At 30.2% G+C, this 22,925-nt stretch overlaps 3 protein-coding genes across 3 annotated transcripts; 2 read left to right on the top strand and 1 right to left on the bottom strand.

The window, feature by feature from the left end:
* Positions 1-5,393: 5,393 nt before the first annotated feature.
* Positions 5,394-6,954, bottom strand: LOC115713135 (uncharacterized). Its single transcript, XM_030641624.2, has 2 exons — positions 6,642-6,954; positions 5,394-5,917 (listed from the first exon to the last, which is right to left on the bottom strand). Exons 1-2 carry the CDS (start codon positions 6,819-6,821, stop codon positions 5,519-5,521), a joined length of 579 nt encoding a protein of 192 aa, XP_030497484.2. The 5' UTR covers positions 6,822-6,954; the 3' UTR covers positions 5,394-5,518.
* A 1,169-nt stretch (positions 6,955-8,123) lies between these two features.
* LOC133032156 (uncharacterized) lies at positions 8,124-12,388 on the top strand. Its single transcript, XM_061106016.1, has 4 exons — positions 8,124-8,161; positions 10,035-10,282; positions 10,498-10,589; positions 12,006-12,388. Exons 1-4 carry the CDS (start codon positions 8,124-8,126, stop codon positions 12,141-12,143), a joined length of 516 nt encoding a protein of 171 aa, XP_060961999.1. The 3' UTR covers positions 12,144-12,388.
* A 44-nt stretch (positions 12,389-12,432) lies between these two features.
* LOC115695041 (uncharacterized) lies at positions 12,433-13,388 on the top strand. Its single transcript, XM_061105559.1, has 4 exons — positions 12,433-12,579; positions 12,664-12,768; positions 12,839-13,010; positions 13,108-13,388. Exons 1-4 carry the CDS (start codon positions 12,530-12,532, stop codon positions 13,195-13,197), a joined length of 417 nt encoding a protein of 138 aa, XP_060961542.1. The 5' UTR covers positions 12,433-12,529; the 3' UTR covers positions 13,198-13,388.
* The last annotated feature ends 9,537 nt before the right edge of the window (positions 13,389-22,925 follow it).

Genomic DNA, 22,925 nt, shown 5'->3' with positions numbered 1-22,925 from the left:
CAGAAAAACTGAGCCTTCCCCACTTTCTATACCTGGTCGAAACCCTCTCTCTTCTTTTCTCCTTGATCAATTTCGACCCTAGTGAAAGAGTAAGTGCCCACACACAGCAAGCAGTAACTCAATCATAGATTGGAAGACTGTGAAGGATCAAACTTGAAGAAGAAGGACATTCGGGCTCAGATATTGATTATACTCTGCTACAGAAAGGATACAAGGGTTAGAGATCTGAGTGGAAGGAGACATTAATTCCGCTGCATCAATGTAAGGTTTTCTTAACTTTATATGTGTTTAATTTATCGTTTTAGAAAGTTCATATTTAGGGTGTTTAAACAACATACTTGTGAGTAGATCTAAAATCCTGGTAAAATAAATATTCCAACAACATGGTGTATGGCTAAAGAGTTTCATTTCAGGCCTTAGAGTGGTTGATTCCATTGCAAGGCCGCTAAAGATGTTCTGTGACAATTCAGCTGCTGTTTTCATGGCTAAGAACAACAAAAGTGGAAGTTGAAGCAAGCACATCGACATTAAGTACTTAGCTATTAGAGAACGTGTTAAAGAAAATAAAGTGGTCATTCAACACATTAGCACTGAATTGATGATTGCCGATCCTATGACAAAAGGCTTGCCACCTCATAAATTCAAGGATCATGTAGAGAACATGGGACTTGGTTCCCTTATGTAATTGGTACAAATAAATTTATTATTAATGAAACTCTTATTTGATTTTTCTCATATTTATGCGCATCTTAATTTTACATTTGAGAAAAATTCAGAGGACCTGAATAAACATAAGGTTTAGGGTTTATTCACTTAAGTACATTGCCACATAAAGTACATTGTTATATAGTAAATGTATTGTAATACATGGAAGATAATACTCGATTCATAATGAGGACATGTCGCTATGATTCGTATGTTTATTATATAATGAGGAACGTTGGGTTTGAATGTTTTAGTTTAAATGGTGACCAAGTGGGAGAATATTAGAATATTTTAATATTGGAAATGAATTTTCTATTTATGGAAATAATATTCTATGTATGGAAATTATTTTCTATTTAAGGAAATAAATAAATAATTGATTTTCTGATAAATGAATATTTTATATTCATTGAATCTGGACAAAATCAATTATATAATATTCTATATATGGTCAGATTTCTATATTCATTACCTGATTTGATTTCCTGAATTAATTGTCAAAATATTCTGACAATTAATGTGGCGCAGATACTGATGGAGTATCTCACCTATAAATATAGGGTCTCGGTCCCCGAGCTTCTCACTCATTCTGAATTCATTCAGCAAATTCCATCTAAAGAGAGTTGAGAGAGCGAGGAAGCCCGAACTCCAATACCGAAGCTATCGCAGGGATTGAAGCTCAAAGATCAATGGCTGGAGGTATATCGATCCTGTCATTGCATATATTATTGATATGATTACAATTAGTTTTCCGCATTTCATATCGTTTGTATATGCTATATTACATATACTACATTATAGTCTAACAGTAGAGAACCATTCCAAACACACTTACTGTTTAACTCTAAACTTGCTTTAGCATAACTATGTGCTATCCAATTATACTCTCTTAGAACATGAACTATTAGCAGGCCAAGACTGAACAATAATGAATTCTTAATACAACTAATAGTATCACTAAGTACATAATTAGTACAATAAAAGCTATAAATTTTATCAACAACACTTTTACAATCTGATTCAAGAATTGAGACTGGAAACCTTGTTGCTTGGATCCAACAAAGAGCAGCAAGGATTGCTTTAACTTCAACAACTTCAGGAGGAACCATACCTACAATTGAAATGACTAGTCCAGCCTTGATATTGTCACAGCCATTCCTAGCCACAACTCCAAAATTATGCTTCTTTGATGCAATATCAATGGCAGCATCTGTATTGACTTTCCAATATCCAGAGGCAAGTCGAGGTACCTGCTCATCTTTTCCTTGCCCTCGAGGTTGCAGCTTAAAACCAAAATGATGAGCATTATCATATTCATACAAGTAATTAACAACATGATCATAAAGCTTTAAATGAGAAAGGATTTTTTTTATTATGAAAAGGTTATTTCATTAATTCTATATCATCTAAATTATACAAAATAACACAGCCAAATTATATTTATCATATAGGTCAAACACTTTAGCAATGTAATCATTAATGTCATAATCCTTGTGACTACTGTAAAAAGCAAAGAATGAGGAGTGCTTCCAAGTTTTTTTCGCATTAGAACATTCCAAGATGGCATGTTTCACAATCTTCGATTTCATATGACAAAGAGGCAAATAAGAGAAGGAATGATGTGTCAAGAGAATAAGGAAGAAGCAACTAGGATGGAATGAGAAAGCACACACCACATCAAATGTTTAACTTTAGGTGAAGCAATGGAAATCTTAAGTTTTGACCAAAATTGCTTGCATACACTACAACTCTACAACAATTAAGACTTTTAAAAGCAGAGGGGTCTGCTGGTAAAATTTTCATTTTCTGCCGCTAATACTTGGTCGCTATTTATTATTAGCGACGAACCAAATATTAGCCGCTAATACTAGACTAGTATCGGCGGATAGTACAAACAATATACATAGCTATATATATATTTTTATAAGAACACCCAATATATATAAATTTATACGTGTATATATATACACAATAAGGTTAAGTGTTCTTTATAAGTTTTTAAGAAAGAAGATTTTCTTAAAATACGAATATTAACACAGATTTTTATTACCTAAATAATTAGTCTTTTTTGTAATAAATAAACTACAAAATTAAATATTGTATGGTAATTAATAATATGAATAGCAATAATAAATAAGAAGATTTTTTATGTGATTTTAAAGTTATCTTTATAGTTCACGAGTTCATCTTATTAAGAATTTATAAGGGGAAATTTACACCCACTACTGTTTTTTCCCAATTTATTACTTTTATACTGTTGTACGGCAAATACAACCTTTTTACTGTTTTTTTTTTTTTTTGGCAGTTTACTGCCTTTAAAACTTTAGCTTATTTATTTATTTTTTTTTATTTTAAGTGATAAAAAAATGATGTGACTGGGAATTGTCACATCATTGGCAGCTTTTTTTTTTTTCTTTTCTTTTAATTCAATTTAATCATCATATCAATACAATTACTCTCTTTCACACCACGTTTTTATACCTACTATCCCATTTAATTATTCATCTTCTTCTTCTTATGTTCTTCTTCTTCTTCTTCTTCTTCTTTTTTTTTTTTTTAAAAAAAAAACACATCCAGTTTTTGTCTTAGGGTCAAATTTTTTGTGGTTATTCTCTCTTCTTATGTGTTTACCAATCTCTCTTCTCCATTATTCTCTCTTACTATTCATCATCTTCTTCATTTTTTTCACTCTCTACTTCCTCAAGTTCTCTCTATTTCTCTCCATCAACATATAACTTTTTTATTTTTTTTTTCATGTTCAGTTCTTCTTCTTCATCTTCTTTTCTTTTCTTCTTTTTTTTTTTTTTTAATTTTTTTGAAGTTCCTAGTTACGTTTTGGAAAATATAAGAGTTAGTGTGGTTTTTTTTGTTCTAATTTTCCAGATCTTTCTTGCAAATATAGTGCATTTAGTATTGAGGATGTGCACAACATAGTTAATTTTTGATCATTTTTTTCTTTTATTGTTTTATTTGTTTTAGTATTGTTTTAGTATTGTTTTACTGTTGTTTTTCATGATCAATATATTTGACGAGCTCACTCACAAGAGAGTTTTGAGGTGTGTGTTTCTTTTATATTTTTCTAAGTAGTTATATTTTGCTTCATTTGTTTTTGTGTTGTTTCAGTGTTGTTTTAGTAGTTTTTTTTTTATAATTTTCTAGGTATAGACTTGCAAATATAGTTGATTTTGCATCTGGTGTGGAGGTTGTGCAGCAGATTGTTTGTTTTTTTTTAATCATTTTTTTCTTTTGTTTTGTTTGATTGTTTTAGTGTTGTTTTACTGTTGTTTTGCTATGATTATTTATTGACGTCGATTTTACTGCTTTTGTTTATTCTTGTCGGAATTAATGGTTATTTTCCGGTGTCCTGGTGTTGTTGTGGTGGTTATGTCTGTGATTGTCAAAGATGGAGGCCTCATACTTTTGTTTTGTTGTTGACAGTATAAAAGAAAAAAAAAAGGGGAGGACAGTATAAATGTTAATTCTGCCGTGTGGCAGTAAAATTGAAAACAATTACCCCAAATGCAGTATTTTTGTAAAATGCCCTTTATAAGTTTGTATACAGAATACAATGATACTATTTTTCAAGAATAAATAATAGCAATATTATTTATCTTTCTAAAGATCGGTCGTCCCTCATTCCTTGGAGGATGACAGTTATTCTCTAGGGATATGATCATTCTGAGATTCGAAGACATTCTATGTATTGAGGTAAAATAAAAATATTATAGTAAAAACTTTTGATTCTAAACTTTATGAATGAATCATCAGATTTTATCTGCTATGACCTAGTTTTTTGTATGTGATTAATCTATTTATACAATTGCATTTTTCCATATGGTCTTAGCAACCAGTCAATAATATTATTTTTGTTGAAAATCAGAATCTATTATTTAGTTTAGTTACCACAACCACAAGCTCGGCAAATGATATTCAGAGCTTTTTGGTGGAGTGTTCTTCACTTCTTTGGGTTGAGATTCCCCATTCTTTGTTTGATTTGCCAAGAAACTATTTCATGGTAAATGCATGTCAATAATTCTTTGGCATTGATTAAGGGAAAACTCTACTTTGAAGAATGTGTATTTGCAATAGTGTTACTCATATAAACTTTGTACATATAAAAATTTATTGTTTATCGTTGAGAATTATGAGATTTCATCTCAAAACCAATTGGCAATGAGTGGAGTAGCCCTTGTTCTTATATATGGTTCAATTTTCTACCATTTATTCTATGTGGGACAATGTCGACAACACTTTTAGTGTTTGACGATGACTAAAATTATCTTTGTTAATTGTTACAGGTCTAGTATTCAATTTGCAAGTTTTTGTTTTTGGATTCTATTGGTTATTATTGTTTTAGAAGGGGTCATAGTTTTACATAAAAATGAGATCTCTTTATCATTATTATTGTTACTGTATTATTATTCTTGCTTATCCTCTACTTACATGACAGATCGTAATACTTACATGAATAATATTTTCTTTTAATGTGATAAGAATTTGATCTAGATTGAGAGCTTGTTGGTGTCATGTTTAGGAACGATCAATAATCCATTATATTAATTGTTTCATCTTCTGAATAAAATGATAGTTTCACTAAGGTGGCAACAGTCAAGGATGAAATGATAATTTTGGGAATGATCCAATCCAATCGTATAACGTGGGTGGTATTAAGAACACAAAATCAGTGATTTTTTTTTTTATATCATTTATGATGCTTTATTATTAGCTCTTAAAAAGCTGATTGTCCACAAGAGAATTGTTTCTAGGAAATACCATAAAATATAGCCCTACTCTATAAGAAGACGGGTATTTTTCAGTTAATAATGATACCATTTTCTTTGATGGTATCAAGAATAATCCCAAGCCTACCCTCGATTCTCTCATTCTTTTTTGGCTCAAATGCCATTGCATATACATCAGCTTCAATTGACCTCTCTGCAATCAGATTTCCTATAACCTTACAGGCATTGTTATCTGTAAGTGATGGCAATTGAAACCTTAGATCCTTGGCATTCGTCGTGGCAACTGATACAACTTTGCTGGTGCCCCGGTGCATCACCTTTGCATGCACAAATCGCTTTGAGAAGAAAACGTTTAGTAAAAATGGTTTCATATACATTTCTGTCCTTTGCTTCCATGACTTTCGGTTTGGTTTTTTTGCAGCCTCACCTCGAGATCTCCGGGTATAGGCAGCAGATTTTATGACTGAATCCTGCAAAATATTAGCCAAAAGGTGTTAAGTATTTGTGACCCTGATCACAATTTTGAAATTTGGTACAATTTGAAGAAGCATAGGATTGACTAATATGATCCAACAGTTCAATAAAAAATAAATAAAAACAAGGCTAAACAGAGTTTGCTATCTAAACAGTATTAATGTTACTTGCTTAATGAAAGTTTCCTAACCAAAATGAATGAAACAGCCTATGAGAACACATACAGGTGAGTTTGTGAAACAAAATCTAAAGATGGAGTTACTTTCATCAATTTTTAAGGAAAGGAAGCAATCCCAAATTACAGCAAACCAATTTGTGATCTTCAAAGATTATCTCATCTCATTCCTAAGAAGCTTTAGGCTCAAATGTATGGAGGTGGCACAAAATCGAGACAGTACAATTCTTCAGATGCCATTTTTGAAAGTCAGAAAAGAATCTTGGCATCTTATTTAAAAAGTGACAATTTCTAACAAAGTGATTTTATCCATTGTCAAAATAGCATAATATCTTGTTCCTATTAACCTAGTCATTTTAGCAAACACCTTAGCTACATTCAATCATACTATAAAAAAGGGAATACTGGTGTATCGAGTTGGGGAAGATGCAGCCAAATGCAAACAATCCCATCATCAGAATTCAAGAAAAAGAATAACTTGGTTGTTTGAATTGAAAATTTCCAAATGTTTGGCAAAATTCAGAAGAGAAAAGAAAAGAAAATACCTTGTAGAGGTTGGAAGGAGGTTTAAGAGGGGTTGTGATAGAGTTGAAGGATAAACCGAGTTTGGGAAATGAAGATGCCCAAGAAAGCGAAGTGGGTTTGGATGAAGAACATGGAAATGAAGCATTGACCAGAAATGTTGATGATGGTGGTGGAGCTGCAGCTGAAAGCAACGCTGCCATGGTTGTTGTTGTTGTTGGGGACACCCAAAAGAGAAAAAACAAGAACGGACTCACTCGGAAGGATAATTTTACTGATTTTGGGTTGAGAAATTATTATTCCAACTTAATTTAAAGTTAAATACCAACTAATATTGCTACCCACCTCGAAGTTTTACTGTTATATATACATAATTGTATACATTAGTTATCCAATTGATAATTATTATTTAAAGTTAATATTTAACTAACGTTTTAAATTTGTAAAAAAAAAAAAACTTAAGGTAGTTCTACTAAAAAAAATAAAAAAATTAAGTATATAAAAATTTAAAGATAAAAGGATTTTACTACAAATTGCTCTTCCAACTTTACTAATTTCCTTAAAATTCAACCAATAAATAATTAATATTTTTTTCTTTTCAAAGCACTGTATTATTTAGGGTTATTTGCGGCAAAACCTCCTAAAGTGGATATGTTTTTGCAACTAACCCCCTAATCTAAAATTTTGGTGGTAAAACTACCTAAACCACTAGTCCGTTAGCAGTTAGCCCTTTCCATCCATTTTTAGCTGTTAACTGCCATGGTGGAATGTCCACGTGTACACAGTGTACACGTGGCACAATTTTATTAGTCCACGTAAATAAATATTTAAAAAAATAAAAATTAATTATTTTAAAAATAAAAAATAAAATAAAGAAAAAAATTTCTATTTATAAAAAATTAAAAAATTAAAAAATAAAAATTAAGAAAAAAAACCCTCCTTAATCAAACCCATTTCTTTCACCCTCTCTCACGTTCTTCTTCTTCTTCTCCTAAAACACTGGTTCTTCTTCCCCTTCTTCTTCCTTAGTCAAACCCATCAAACCCATTTTGGTTTTACTGAAACTGACCACCACCACCACTTCTTCCCCTTCTTCCTCCTTAATCAAACCCACGAAGACCAGCAATTTCGAAACCACCACCACCACCACCATTTTCTATTTTTCTTCTTCTTCATCTTTTTCATATAATCGGCATCCACCACCACCAACATCCTCCGAAACCACCACTTCATCTTCTTCATTATTTTCTATTTTTGTTCTTCTTCATCTTCTTCATCTCTTTTTCTATTCTTCTTCTTCTTCTCGCCCAGCCCGTCTAACTGTATTTTTTCTTCTTCTTCTTGCAGGTGGCTGTTGGATATGGGAAGATCTGGGTTGAGTCCGGTCAGATCTAGACTGGGGTCAGTCGGATCTGGGCCGGGTTCGCTTAATCTCTCCTTCTTCTCAAGCTGAGCTTCGACGGAAAGAGGCGGGATAGTGGTGGCCTTCGTTTTGATCGCCGGTGATGGGAGGCAGCGGTGTGGGTGGCTGGGGGAGAGAAAGGTAAATGAGGGATTAGAGTTTTATTTAGTTGATTTGAGTATTTTAGGTTAGATATGAAAATGGAATTGTTTTTTAATTTTATTTTGGTGTTGATTTGGATAAAAGGAATAGATTGTGGCTGTTGATCGATCATGGATGGTAATTGAGATGGGCAGTTGTAGTGATGATGGTGGTAAGTTGTGGATGATAATGCAAATGATAGTTATGGTGATGATGGTGGATGAACCAGAGAGATCCAAGAAGAAAAGAAAAAAAATAATAATAATAACTTATTTTATTTTATTTATTTTTAATTTTAAAAAAAATTTGTAATATTTAATTATTATTTTATTTTATTTTTGTAAATAGTTTTGTAATTTTTTTTTTATTTTTTTTAATATTTATTTATGTGGACCAATTAAATTGTGCCACGTGTACACTGAGTCCACGTAGACATTCCACCATGGCAGTTAACAGCCAAAAATGGATGGAAAAGGCTAACTGCTAACGGACTAGTGGTTTAGGTAATTTTACCACCAAAATTTTAGATTAGGGGGTTAGTTGCAAAAACCTGTCCACTTTAGGAGGTTTTGCCGCAAATAACCCTATTATTTATAGCTTGTTTGTAACTTCTAATAATTTTATGTTATCATTTATTTAAATTTAATTTTCAACCTTAAAAAGAATTCTATTAGAGTATTTTTAATAGTAACATTCTTTAAAGGTGCTATATATTTTTCACATCATTTAAAAATATAATATTTTATTTTATTTTTTTTCCACACACTCTTACTTCTAAAACCACTAATGTATAACACATCTAAAAATGTTATAATTATAATCTTACAAATTATTATATTCTACCTTTAATTTTTCATTTAAAAAAAAAATATAAAATCAATTCAATTACGTGACTTTAATGCAAATTTCAAGAAAAATATCATTTTATCTTTAATAGTATAACATCTAGGAGCTATGAGTTTTGTTTTGGGATTTTTACACTGTATGTCATATTTGGTACTTTTTTTACATTTTTATTTATGTTTGGTTTTTTAAACTTTTTTATAAAATATGTTTTTCAATTTTACTTTTCTAAAAGTTCTTTAATTACAAAAATACTTTTATTGCTTATGTTTAGTCTATTTTACATGTTAACTCATTTTCTCTCTTTTTTTTCCATAATCTTTTTTTTTCTCTTCATTTTCCCTCTCTTTAAATTAAAAAAATAATTTAATATTAATTAAATAAGAGATTTTTACTCAATTCAACCAAAAATCACATATTATTACTTTCTTATTAGTGTGCGACATTTTGAATAATTTTAACATTGATTGTTTTTTTTTACATTTTTAAAAGTTTAAAATTTTAAAAATTATTACTTACCTATTAATATTGATATAATGTACCTTTACTATTTTTTTTTAATTTTTACTTGTTAGACATGATTCTCTCTCTCTCTCTCTCTCTCTCTCTCTCTCTCTCTCTCTCTCTCTCTAGAGATGGAAATTTATACCGCGGGGATAGGTAACCGCGGGGACCCGCCCCTAATGGGGTGGGGATTCCCCGTCTTGGTGGTTAATGGGGCGGTGGTGAGGGACAATTTCAATACCCGAAGCGGGGATGGGGCGGGGGCGGGGGCGGGGATAATACTATCCGCACCATATCCGACCACTACAACAAAATCCACTATTCACGTCGGTCAACGGGACTGTTCATCGCGTTGACCGACGTGAATAGTACTATATTCACTATATTCGTCATTTTTAAAATGTCACAAAAAATAAACAAATTGCGTCGGTTCTATGTTTGTCACTAATTACCCAACCGACGGTAAAAGTCAAGAAATTAAAAAAATTCGTTCATTATTAGCGTCGTTTTAAAAGCCTCACTCAAGCTTTGTGTGTCGTTTTAAAACCGACGGTAAAGAGATTGTGAGGGTGACAAAACGACGCAAATTCTCCTATTTTTCACTTACCCCCAAACAGTCAAATGAAACTTTCATTTTCGAGCTCTCTTTTCCCTCTCTTTCTCTCTTGCGATTTGGAAGAGCTGAAGGTCTCTCTCTTTCCCCTCTCTTTCTCTCTTGCGATTTCGAAGGTCTGAAGCTCTCTGTGATTTCGAACCGGCAATTTTCCGACCTCCGTAAGTCTCTCTCTTTCCCTTTTTTTTTTCTTGCGTTCTCTCTCTCGATCTCTCTCTCTCTCTCTCAGTCACTCTGTGTAGGTTAGGGTTGTTTTGGTTTGCACTTATGTGATTGGGAATTTGGGATACATTTCAGCTATATATATATATATATATATGTGTGTGTGTGTGTGTTTTCAAATTGATATCATCTTTCTTTGATGATGGCTTTGTAGGTTGGTGTGGAGAAATACGTGATGTTATATTCTCTGACAACGGCTCTGTCACTGTTGTGTATCGTCTCACTGTAAGGGGATCTGACGGAGAGGTATTTCTTTCTTTCCTTTTTCAAGATCTTTTATCAACAAAACAGAATAGAATAATAAACCACCTACAAAATTGCAAATTGAAACATCATCAAGACAATCCTGGCAATAATTTGAAGATAATTGTAACATAAGATCCAATGTAAACGGAGGTATTATCCTTGTGAAAAAGCAATAAAGTTGGTACTTGAGCTTGTACTCGCAACTTATTTTCCAGTTTCTATAGGAAAGGAAATAGGATTAGATAAATGTAGTTAAGGGAAGTTCATATATCCCTTTATTATTTAGTTTGAATTCATTACATGCATTTCTTAGTTTGTTGATTATCTAGTAGCCTTTTAACTAGGGGTGTTCATCCGATCCAATCCGCACTTTTTTGGTCAAACAACATCCAATCCGCACTAAGTGCGGATTTCATATTTTGAATCCAATCCGATCCGCATAAGAGTTTAAATCCAATCTGCAATAGTGCGGATTGGATCGGTTACTTTTTTAATAATAAATTATTTAATATTGCGTAGAAAAAAAAATTAATTAAAGACTATTGTTTCTTAATCTCCAATACTAATCTATTTCCATCTCTATTTATATACAAATTAAACCAATATACATATATATATATATATCAATATATATATATATACTTATCTTTAGATTTACAAACTAGTATATATATATTTAAACTTTATGTGTATGTGTCTATGTGAATAAGAATTATTTTTCTTGTGTTTTTTATTACAAAATAAACAAAATGCACCAACTTAATATATTACTAAAAAAGATTAAGAAATTAGAAGTTTGTGTCTTTTTTTAATTAATATATATTACATATTATAATTTTTTAAAAATATATATAATTAAGTGCGGATTGGATTGGATCGGTTACTTTTTGAGGTCAAACAACATCCAATCCGCACAAGTGCGGATTTTAGATTTTTCAATCCAATCCAATCCGCACAAGTACGGATATCCGCATTTTGCGGATTGGATTGGATTGGATCGTGCGGATTGGATTGGATCGGATACTTTGTGAACACCCCTACTTTTAACTCTTGGCTATTGGAAAAGTAAGTGTTTGGTTGATTTGGATGCTACTGTAAAAATTCAACAATGAGGAATGGGTTGTTTTGGTTTGCACTTATGTGATTGGGAATTTGGGATACATTTCAACTATAATAATCTAAAGCAATTTATTACTTTGGATCATGCGATGACATGATTCGATTAATCCATTCTAGGTTCTATTTGTTAAACACACTGTTAAGATCCTTTCATCAACCCTATTCCTGTTCTATGACTTACAAGTTTAGCCCACAAGTCTGAACGATTGCTTTTAAATTATGCTTGTACTACTCAAATGACATTAATGTCTAATAATATTTCTCAAGTATTTAACTTAATCTCATACTTAAATACAGGCATTCCGGGAGTCATCTGGTACAATATCGTCTAGTGATAGCCATATTGTGGATCCCGTTGCTGCAGCAGAGGAGATAGCTTTCTGCAGAGCATGTGCTCGGTTTGGCCTCGGCCTGTACTTGTATCATGAAGAATAGATTCTAATGATGAGGTATTCAACTTGTGTCAACTGGTTGTTTGATTTCTTAGAAGTGAGATTGCAATTTCCTCCTTTCAATTATGTAAAAAGTAAATACTTAGTAGAACACGAGAATTAGTAACCGAGTATATTACTATTGTTTGATATTATGTAGTAATTTGTTTAGGTCTATTTGGTTTGGTACAGTAGAAGGATATCTTCAATTATCTCTCAAATGTAACGGATCATTAGTTTTGTATTCCATTGATTATAGTTAATTTTCAATGTCTAAAACAAATTTGAATTTTTTTTTATAGTTTTCATAGCTTAATAATACATAATCCTGCTTCAGTATCAACTGAAGCTGGTAAACTCAAACAACGTTCAGAGAATCTATGTCAGTGAATGATGGGTATGCAACCTGAACAATGGTTGATATGTCCGTGGAATTCAGGGTAAGTATGTTTTTATATTAATAAATGTAACAAACTAATGGATCGATTAGTGAGTTGACTGAATTAACATGTTTTGTTCTGTAGTGATCACTGGTTGACAATTATGATTCATGCCAATACTCAAAGTGTTGCATATCTTGACTCGACGAATGACTTTATCCGAACTGATATTATGAAATGTATCCAAAAGTAAGTTATAATTTTTTAAATTTAGATTATGTTACAAATCAATTCATTAATTAATTTCTTTTTTGTTTAGAGCTGTGGACATGTACAGGATCGAAAAAAATATACGAAACAAGGGTCCAGTAAAAATCAACCAATACACGTGTCGACAGCAGCCGGATGGAGTACAATGTGGTTATTATGTTATGAAGATTATTCAGAGTTTCATGACGGTTGTTAATCCTGCAAGCTTTTTGAAAAATAATGTAAACATGAATAACTACTCTTCTCTATTTAGTTTGTATTTTAATTATATATACTTTTAATATGTTGATTAATGTTTTTTGATCTTTTATTTTACAGTTCAAGTTAGACGCTCCCTATAGTAACGAGGAGATCAATGCCGTACGGGATGAGTTCGCCGAATTTGTGAAGCCATTGATTATAGATTAAGTACTTAAGGTTACTACACTTTTGATATAATACATGAGTAACAAGTTTTATGATTATTGTTATCTTTTGCATATATTATTAGTTTATATTTAGTTTACGATATACATGGAATTTAAGTTTTAGAATCGATTTTATTAACAATTTTGGTATTGTGTGATTAGTTAATGGAATCGATTACTAATTTAATATAAGTTTTAAAAATATTATTTTAATTATTTTTGTATTATGTATTTACTATTATATAGAGTTATTCTAAAATTTGATAATGCAGGTGGGGAAAATTGCATGAAAAGTTTGCAATTTTCCCTTACTTATATTTGTGCTTCATTTTATAAGTGACGCAATAGGTAAAAAAAAAAGTTTTTTCGTAATAGATATGACATTTTTAAACCGACGGAATAAGTTTTTTGTGACAGTTTTAAAATGCCATGACACATTTAGCGTCACTTTTTAACCGACGCTTAAAATAAAATAGAAAAGTAATTTTTTAGCGTCGGTTTTTAAATGACGAAAATTGTATTTTGCGTCTTTTTAAAAATGACGCAAATAAAACACTATTTACGTCTACGGATTATACGTCGGTTCTGTAGACCGACGCAAAATCTTTATATGTCACTTATAAAACGACGAAAATACCCCTTTTTGTAGTATACATATGATTGATAATCAAAATTATTTATATGATATGTATAATAATTTCTTTTTTATTCTTAACATATATATAGTATACATATGATTGATAATCAAAATTATTTTGATTATCATCCATAATCAAAATTATATATCATATGCTTAAATTATGAAGATCTAATGACGATAATGAACTGATGATCATTGTGGATTACATGTGTAAAGATATTTTCTTCTCGATTCTTAATTTCATCTTTGTTTACTTTTTAATTTGTTGGGAAGCTTGAGAGGTATGAGACTATGATCTTATACTTGGGTATTATGATTATTTATTTTTTTTTTTCAAACTTTCAGACATATTTAGTTTTTATTTTCTACTAGATTATGCTTTTTTTAGGTAGATTTATCATTTATCTTCTATGAATTATGAATGCATAATAAATATTTGTGAGAATAGTAGTTTAATTAATTTTTTTTATTATTTTAAATTAATTTTTATTTTCATTTTACCTTAATGGATACCCGATGGGTTCCCCATAACCGATGGGTATTCCCCTACCCCGAATCCGTTGGTTATTAGACGGGGATGGGGCGGGGATGGGGGTATAAATAGGTAGCGGAGATGGGGTGGGGATTGCATTCGCCGTACATTAACCGCTCAATTTCTCTCTCTCTCTCTCTCTCTCTCTCTCTCTCTCTCTCTCTCTCTCTCTCTCTCTCTCTCTCTCTCTCTCTCTCTCTCTCTCTCTCTCTCTCTCTCTCTCTCTCTCTCTCTCCAGTCAAATACTCATTTTTTTGTTCTATTCTTTTATATTCATCACATTTCTCTTTCTTTTTTTATTTATTTTTTAATAGAACTTCTCCAGTACACATGTTCTCCCATTCTACTCTGATTTTTCATTTGTAAAACTATTTTTTTTAGTTCATAAATTCACAATTTACTATGGCCTTTTTTTTTAAGAAAGAGTAACAAGACTATGGGTATTGCTAGAGCTTCTTCAGCCTTTCTTCTAATTCTAGATCCTAGAAATGTTACTAAATATTAAATAATCTTGAAAACTCAAAATACAAACTAAAATGGGTAAGAACGCTATTGCAATGGAGGATCATCGTGTTTCTCAACCTATTCCGGAAGCATCAACTTCAAAGAAAAGGCCATTGCCATATAAGGTTGAAAATGAAAAAGCAAAAAAAAAAAGTGAAAACAATGCAAATGCTAGTGTAAGTAATGTCATGTATAAATACCCTATTTTTATGTTTATTTATAATATTACAGCCTAAAGTTTTTATTTACAAAAATACGCTTTTAAAATTACAAAAATACTCTTTTCTCAATAAAAAGTAAGAAAACAACTAAAAAACAACGTGAAATTAACATCATGACAACTATGAAACAATCATAAAGAAATTACAAAACAACCAAAAACACCCCAAATAAATAACCTTGTGGCAGCTACAATACAACTTTAAATAAACTATAAAACAATAAAAAAAAATAATTTATTAGTTTTACTGAAGTACGTATTTTTGTAAAGAAAAAAATTCAAAGCTGTAAAAATAAAAAAAAAAACATTCGTGTTAATGTATTTTTATAAAATATCAAATCAAATTGCACTAAAAGAGTATATGTTTAGCTTTTCTTAAGTATATATATTTTTGAGTTGATATACAAATAATTTGTAATTACTTTTACGTTTTTTTTTTTTGAGATTATTTGAGATTATTTGTATGTTTTTTAAGTTGTCGCAATGTATTGATGTTTAATCTATTTTTATGTTAAAGTGCAGTTGTTATCGAGTTGTTTATTCATTTTTTTTAAAGTTGTTTAACAACAATAAAAAAAAGTTTATGTTTAATTTTTTATGGGTACATATATTTTTGAGTTGATATACAAATATTATGTAGTTACTTTTAAATTTATTTTATAGATAACTAGTTTTTTATTTCTTCTTAGAGTTGATGCAATTACTAGAGTTGTCATACAGTTGTTTATTTGTTATTATTTAGTTGTTTGAAAAAGTTAATATATATGTATATATTTAGTTTTTCATCGTACATATTAAGATTGTTTTTGTTTTTTTTTTGTATTTCCAAATGTCAAAAAACCAATGTATTGATGTACATTTTTATTTTTGTATATATTGAAATAGTGTTGTTGTCTAGTAACTTTATTTTTAGTTTGTTGTTGTTGTTATTTTGTTGCTAAAAAAGAACAATCTAAAAGTCTGTTTTTTGATTATTTTTATTCAAAATAATAATAAAAAAATAAATTACACTATTTAAAAGTATGTTTTAAATAATATTTATTCAAGCATTTTTTCACAACCTAATACAAATCACATCTAGCTCATTTCTAATCATTAGTTGTTTTATAGTTGTTTCATTCTTTTAATTTATTTTGTTGTTGTTGTTTCACCAAGTCATCCATTGAAGAGTTTTCAAGGGCAAAAGGCGAGATAATGATGTCGATGTTGCAACTCAAAAGATTAACGTATAGTTTTTGTTGTCTTTGTTTGGTTTCAAAGACTTATTTTGTTATATTTATATATCTTTTTTGATGTATTTAGTAAGAAGAATTGTTCAACCTTAAATAGTTTATGTCTCTCACTTTTTCTATTTATAATTAGTTGTTTTTCAGTTTTAATTTAGTTATTATATGGTTATTATTATAGGGTTCTTAAAAAAACTATATCATTGGGTTAAGCCTTACATTAATTAGTTGTATTTGAGTTTTATAGTTGAAGCTATTTTAGTTTTATATTTATTAAATTTTACAATTACGTTATTTTTTAGTTGTTATATTGTTATTTTTATGTTGTTCAATACATGATATACTTACAATGTTTAACTATTAATCGTATTTTAATGGTTCATTATTTTATTAATTCTGTCATCTTAATATTTACAGGTGCGTGATAAGACTTTTGATGGTGATTAAAAGTTGAACCTTCTAAAGAAAATATTACAAGGTTTATAACTTATTTTTTTTTTTATTTGTCTTGTTTGAATCGTTCTCTGCTTGTAGTTCATTCATTTGAAGAAAAAAATCATAGTAGAACAACGATATAAAAACATAAAGACAATAGTTGCTAATATGTTTTTTAACTGTTAACAACTATTTAACAATGATATAAAAATATAAAAATAATAGATGAACAAATAATTGTATATTCTTCAATATTTAGCTTCTTCGAGTGCCAGTATCAACAAAAGTAACATCTTTTGAAACTGATCCCCTCCTTGGAGCAGATAAAAGTTGTTTAGTTGTTGTTGTGTTGTTGTCAAGTTGCCAGTTGAGTGTCATGAGTTATTTTCACTTCCAGCCACTGTCATATTGTTGCACACTATTGGTTGGTTGTCTACTATAAGGATTGTTATTCTGTTGTTACTGTATAGTTGAATGTGTTCACAAACAATGAATATCGTGTGAAATCAGTTTTCTTTATTAATAACTTTATGTAAAATAACAAACTTTTGTCATCCTTAATTTAGAGTCTAGAATAGTCGTGATGTTGCTCTCTGTAATATTAATGTGTAAATTAGCAAAATATATATTAATGTGTGTGTAAATATGTATATTTATATATATGGTGAGAAATATATAAATAAAATAGTAATTCTATATACAACACCAATAAAAATTAAATAAATATCTTACTAAAAGAATATTGGCAAATTGAAGAAAAAAAATTGATTTAATAACTTAATCACACAAAATTATGCAATATTGAGAGATAAAAAATAATATTGAATAATTTTTATATACAAATTTCTCGTACGTGTATTTATATATATGTACTCATATGTGCATTTTAAGTTGCTTTAAAGGTCAATATAAATCAGAGAGAGAACAATACATAGTGTAATTAAGAATCATGAGTTCAACATAGTGTTAGATATAATTGATCTAATTTATTTCCTTTTTATAGCTATGAAATATAATATATTATATAGGGGTATATGTATATAGGCCCAATTCAGTCTACCATTAAAAAGTAGTGTCTTGTTTATATAATATATAATCCTTGAAAAGATATTCATGTGCTTCAGGAGATAACTTATCCGTATTTTTGAAAAAAAAACTTTTAGATTTCCTATTTTTGTTTAATTTTCCTTACCAAACTAAAAATGTAAAATTTGGGCCTAAAATACCTATTATAGAAAAAAGCCCTTTTGTTTTTCTCCTTTTGTTCTTGGCGCCGTGGTTAGCCAAGCTAACACTTTAGTGAAATTTGTGCAATTTTATTTCCCTTCGATTTATAGAGCTTTGTCTTTTTGATTAACTATGAATAAAAATTTTCCCTAAAAAATTATTATAGTACAAGACACTAAATCAGTTACCAAATGCCATTTAATATTAATCTAAAATATATTATGTTTGCAATCATTTATTTCATATAAATTTAAATAATTGAGGATAGAATTTATTACTTACATGATGTAAAGAATGAAAACAAGAGTACAAAAAGTAAAATAGAAAAGAGTGTAAAAGAAACTAATTACAATTTTTATCCCAATCAATTACAAAGTTAATTAATAGATATTTTTTTTTTCTCATCAATGATACCTAGAATCACTTAGTAGTTAGTGATATATGATTATAAATATAGTTAAGTATTACATGCGTTCACTTTCATTACATCGATGTGGATTGCCGCGTGAGTTAGCAATAGAACTTTTGGAGAAATTTATAAAAATACTGAAATTTAGGTTAATCTTTATAAAAATATTGTCACACGAAATCTTTTTTTAAAAATACTGTGTTTTTATAAAATAACAGTGGAACACAAAATGTAAAAATTAAAAATAACAGTAGAACACTAAAAATTAACCGTAGAACAATAGTAAAAATTTAACACAGTATAAAACTTATACAGTATTTTTGTAAAAAATTTCACCTCACAGTAAAAAAGTAAAAATATTAAAAATTTCAATATGTAGTGTAAATAATCTTATACAAGTAATTCCTCATGGAGGCCCACTAAACTACCAGCCAATCAACTAGCCCAAGCAAATGGACAAGGCAATCCATCTCTCGAATAGATGTGAATCCTAATAACACATCCGGGAATGATTTGGATCTACCAAATTCCCAAGAGCAGAGGGAAAGGAGGGCGAGTGGGGTCATTTGCCCCTTCAACATTCTACAAATTAATTTTTTGTGTATAAATTTTGAATATTATATTTTATGCCCCCACAACATTAATATATTTTATTTATGTTCTTATACATTTCAATTTTTGTATATATAAAATTTTAATTTTTAATTTTATTCTCATATACATTTTTTTTTTATTATTTTTATCCTTATAAAATTTATATTTTCATAAATACTCTTTTACTAAAAAAACCTTTTTCCTTCACTAGAACACGAGGCTAGCTCCACCACTTCCCTGGAATATAGTTCAACTCTAATTAAATACTAAGGAGAGAAATAATCTTGGAAATCTACAACAAATACCCCAGGGGTCATCCGGAAGTAGAAGCTGAAAGAGTTATCCGAAATGGCCTAACCTTCTAGATACTACTCACGTCTCTGTCACAATCTTGAGGAATTTGGTGACCTTTCTTCTTCGTCAGATTCCAGATTGGCTCACGGCAAAAAGGTAGTTACCTTTTCATGCCATACATCCATATTTTGACAATCTCTTTCCCAACAACGGACCACACACCAGTTGTCACTGTCAATAGTACCATGTACCGTATGATAGATTACTTTTTGGAATTAAACCTCACCTACCCGACTCAATAGCTTATGAAAGCAAAAATTCAATGTATTTTACACTATTGATGGGCTTATTTGATAAAAAACCCTAGTACAGTCCAAATCCGTCCAGCGCATCAAATTCTACATATTTAATACAAATGAATATTACAGCAATCGTGTTTTATCTGTATTAGGTCGCGTATTTAATAATTTTGAGTCCTATTTTTATAATACTATGATATTGTAATAGCAAAACTATTATTCAACTAACGTGCAACTTAATTGCAACTAGAAATGTTAAATGTGAAAATGTATACACTAATACAATGTTAGCCTTTAGAGGCAGTTTTTTTCAACCCCATTTATAAAAAGGGAAGCTAAAGGGTGTGAAAATACCCGCTATGTTCGAAATTGACATTTAGAGGCGGTTTTTTGATAAAAACCGTAGGTATAAAATTGCATTATACCATTTAGAGGCGGTTTTTTTGATAAAAACCGTAGGTATAAAATTGCATTATACCATTTAGAGGCGGTTGGAAATTAATTATTATTTTTTTTTTCTGAAGGACCCTATGGCGTCGGTTCCTGCATAGGAACCGACGGCATAGGGTACACGGTTTGCTGATACGTGTACCCTATGCCGTCGGTTCCTATGAAGGAACCGACGCCATAGGGTCGACCTTGATACATATACAGCAGCTTCGTCTTCCTCCTTCACTTCACTTAACAAACCCAGCAAACCAGAGAGAAAACAACCCAGAAAACCCTCGCCGAACCCTCTTTTCTCAACCATATCTCCCCCATTTCTCAACCATTTGAGCCCATTTTTTTTTTAAAATCCTCCATTTTCGATACTTAATAACATACACCTAAAAAGTTTTGATTTTTTACCCTCTTTGAGTGTCATCCGAACCCAAATAGTAAACTTTGGGTTTGAAATCCAGCCACCAATTTTTCTTGAGAAATTGTTGAATCTCAACCTCGTTTAAGGTATAAATATTGCTTCTATGCTTTTTGTATTATGTATATTGTTTTATTTTTTGTTTTTGTAAATTATTATTTGAGTTTTTTTATTTTATTAGTAATATTATTGTGTTTTATGTGTATAGTGCCGGAATTTTTTACGGTGGTCGTCGGATTGCGGTTATTAGGTAATAATTTATACCTCAATGTATAGTATATATATGTATTTGTATATTTTATTGAATATTTGTATATAATATGTGTATATATTGTGTGTATATAGTGTGTGTATATTTTTTTATGGAAATAAATTTTGTAATTGTAATTTATATATTTTTTGTAATATATATTTATTGTGAATAAAATGACATTGGAGTGATTTCATTAGTTTAGAAATAAAAATTTTAAAATTGAATTAGTGTGTGATATAATTTTATTTTTTTGAGATAATAGTGTGAGATATAATTGATTATATATATGTATGTATAATTTAGTAACTAAGTAACTTGTTACAATTTTTTATAACTAGTTATAAGTAATGAAATAATTAATTTTGTAATTTCGTTGTATTTCTTTATATTGTAGGGGTTCGGCATAATTTTGTGTGTAGCGTATTTGGGCTTGCAATTATAGGTATATACTTTAACTAACTTTTTCTTATTATATAATTAATTATCAATGCATGTTAGTTGAGTTTGAATATCTTAAATATTCATCCGTAGTGAAGTAGGTTCTGCGAATACATGTACTGCGGTCGGATGGGTGGATTAATTTTGTATTGTGTATCTGTTTTGTTTGTTATTTTAGGCACTTGTAAAATGTTTGGGAACGTCCAAGCCGTTATGCTGCCGAAATTTCGGTAGAATTAGGATAAATCTTTCTAAAACCATTCATAATATTTACATAATACAAATAACTAGTTAATTATAACATAGTGATAAGAAGTTAGGTCACATAAAAAATAATAATATTCACATTTATGTAAACTTTTTAATTTTACCAACATTCTAATCAACTAAACAACTAATAACATGAACTAATCTAAAACGAAAATTTGAGTAATTTATAAATTAATATGAATAAATTGTGTGAGAAACTTAGTTAGTTACATTGTGTAATTAGTAACTAGCTATAATTAGTTACTAAATACATTAACAAAATAAACATATAAAATCCTTCTTTTTTTATTTTTTTTTCTTTCATTTGAGAGGTTCAATATGGATTTTTATTTTTCAAAGAAAATAAAGAGCACAAGTTAATTAAAAGGGGAAAATATTAGTTAATACCCTTATTGCTTTACCAAAAACTTTTCCCCTCATTTGAGAGGTTCAATGTGGGTCATTGAAGAAATATGGGAGCTCAATTATTTTGCGTTCCGAATTCCACTTTTTAAATGTTCTTGGGTTGACAACAACGTTGGAGTAAAAACTGACGAGCTTGGTTTTACTTTGGTTGATTTAAGTAAGAGAGGAAGCAAGAATGATCCATTCATCATGGCTAGCCAAGCAGCTCAAGTTTTTTACATTTCTGATCCGGCTAATGATAAATGGTCTATTGTTTTATCGACACCAGAGAGGAGGTTCTTAGAGACTGAAGAGGATGAGGAGAATGCTGACTTATGTTACGATGACTTCATTGTTGGACAACCAATTCATGAGCAACTTATGGGAATTGATCGTAACATTGAGGAAGACGATGCTGAATACATTAGAAACGATATCAATGAGGGAATATGGGTCAATTGTGATTCAGGCAAACATAAACAAAAAAAGAAAAGAAAACGTGTCTAATTGGTAACTTGATATATAGCTTACTTTATATTGTGGTTGTGAATGCTCCTGAATACTTAACAATTTGTTTATGCTTTTAATATTTCATATACACTACTTGTTATATATATAGCTAACTTTAAAGTTTGTTTGTTAATGGTGTAGACATGGCGAACTCGGAATCAGGATCTGATTCGGGCGCAGAAAATGAGTGTCCAACCACAATACCTACACGAGGGCCGACGCAAATGAATGAAATATCCAAACTAATGGATCAGGGCAAAAGAGTGGCCCTCGAGGTTAATGACAAAGGTCAATACTGTGGAAAAAGCTATGTGAAGCTCGTATCCACTCTAGGAGTCAGATGTCGGCAGACAATAGGGTTGGCTTATAAAAACTGGAAAGAAGTCAACCCGACTCTGAAAAATAAAGTTTGGAAAGACATACAGGTAAGCTGTTATTTGTTAGAATTTTGATTTGTTTTTCTATTACTTCAAATGTTGACTCTAACCGTGTTTGTTTTCCTTCAAAATAGACGGGGTTCATTGTGCCGGACTCCTTCAAACATGACTGTCTCATCCTAGCTGGGAAGTTAATGAAAGACTTCAAGAATAGGATGACAAAAGACATCATAATGCCCGCGTTGAAAGAGAATGATC

Source organism: Cannabis sativa, chromosome X (genome assembly GCF_029168945.1).
Source record: "Cannabis sativa cultivar Pink pepper isolate KNU-18-1 chromosome X, ASM2916894v1, whole genome shotgun sequence".
In the NCBI taxonomy this organism is placed as follows: Eukaryota; Viridiplantae; Streptophyta; class Magnoliopsida; order Rosales; family Cannabaceae; genus Cannabis; species Cannabis sativa.
This window is presented reverse-complemented; position numbering and strand designations above follow the sequence as displayed.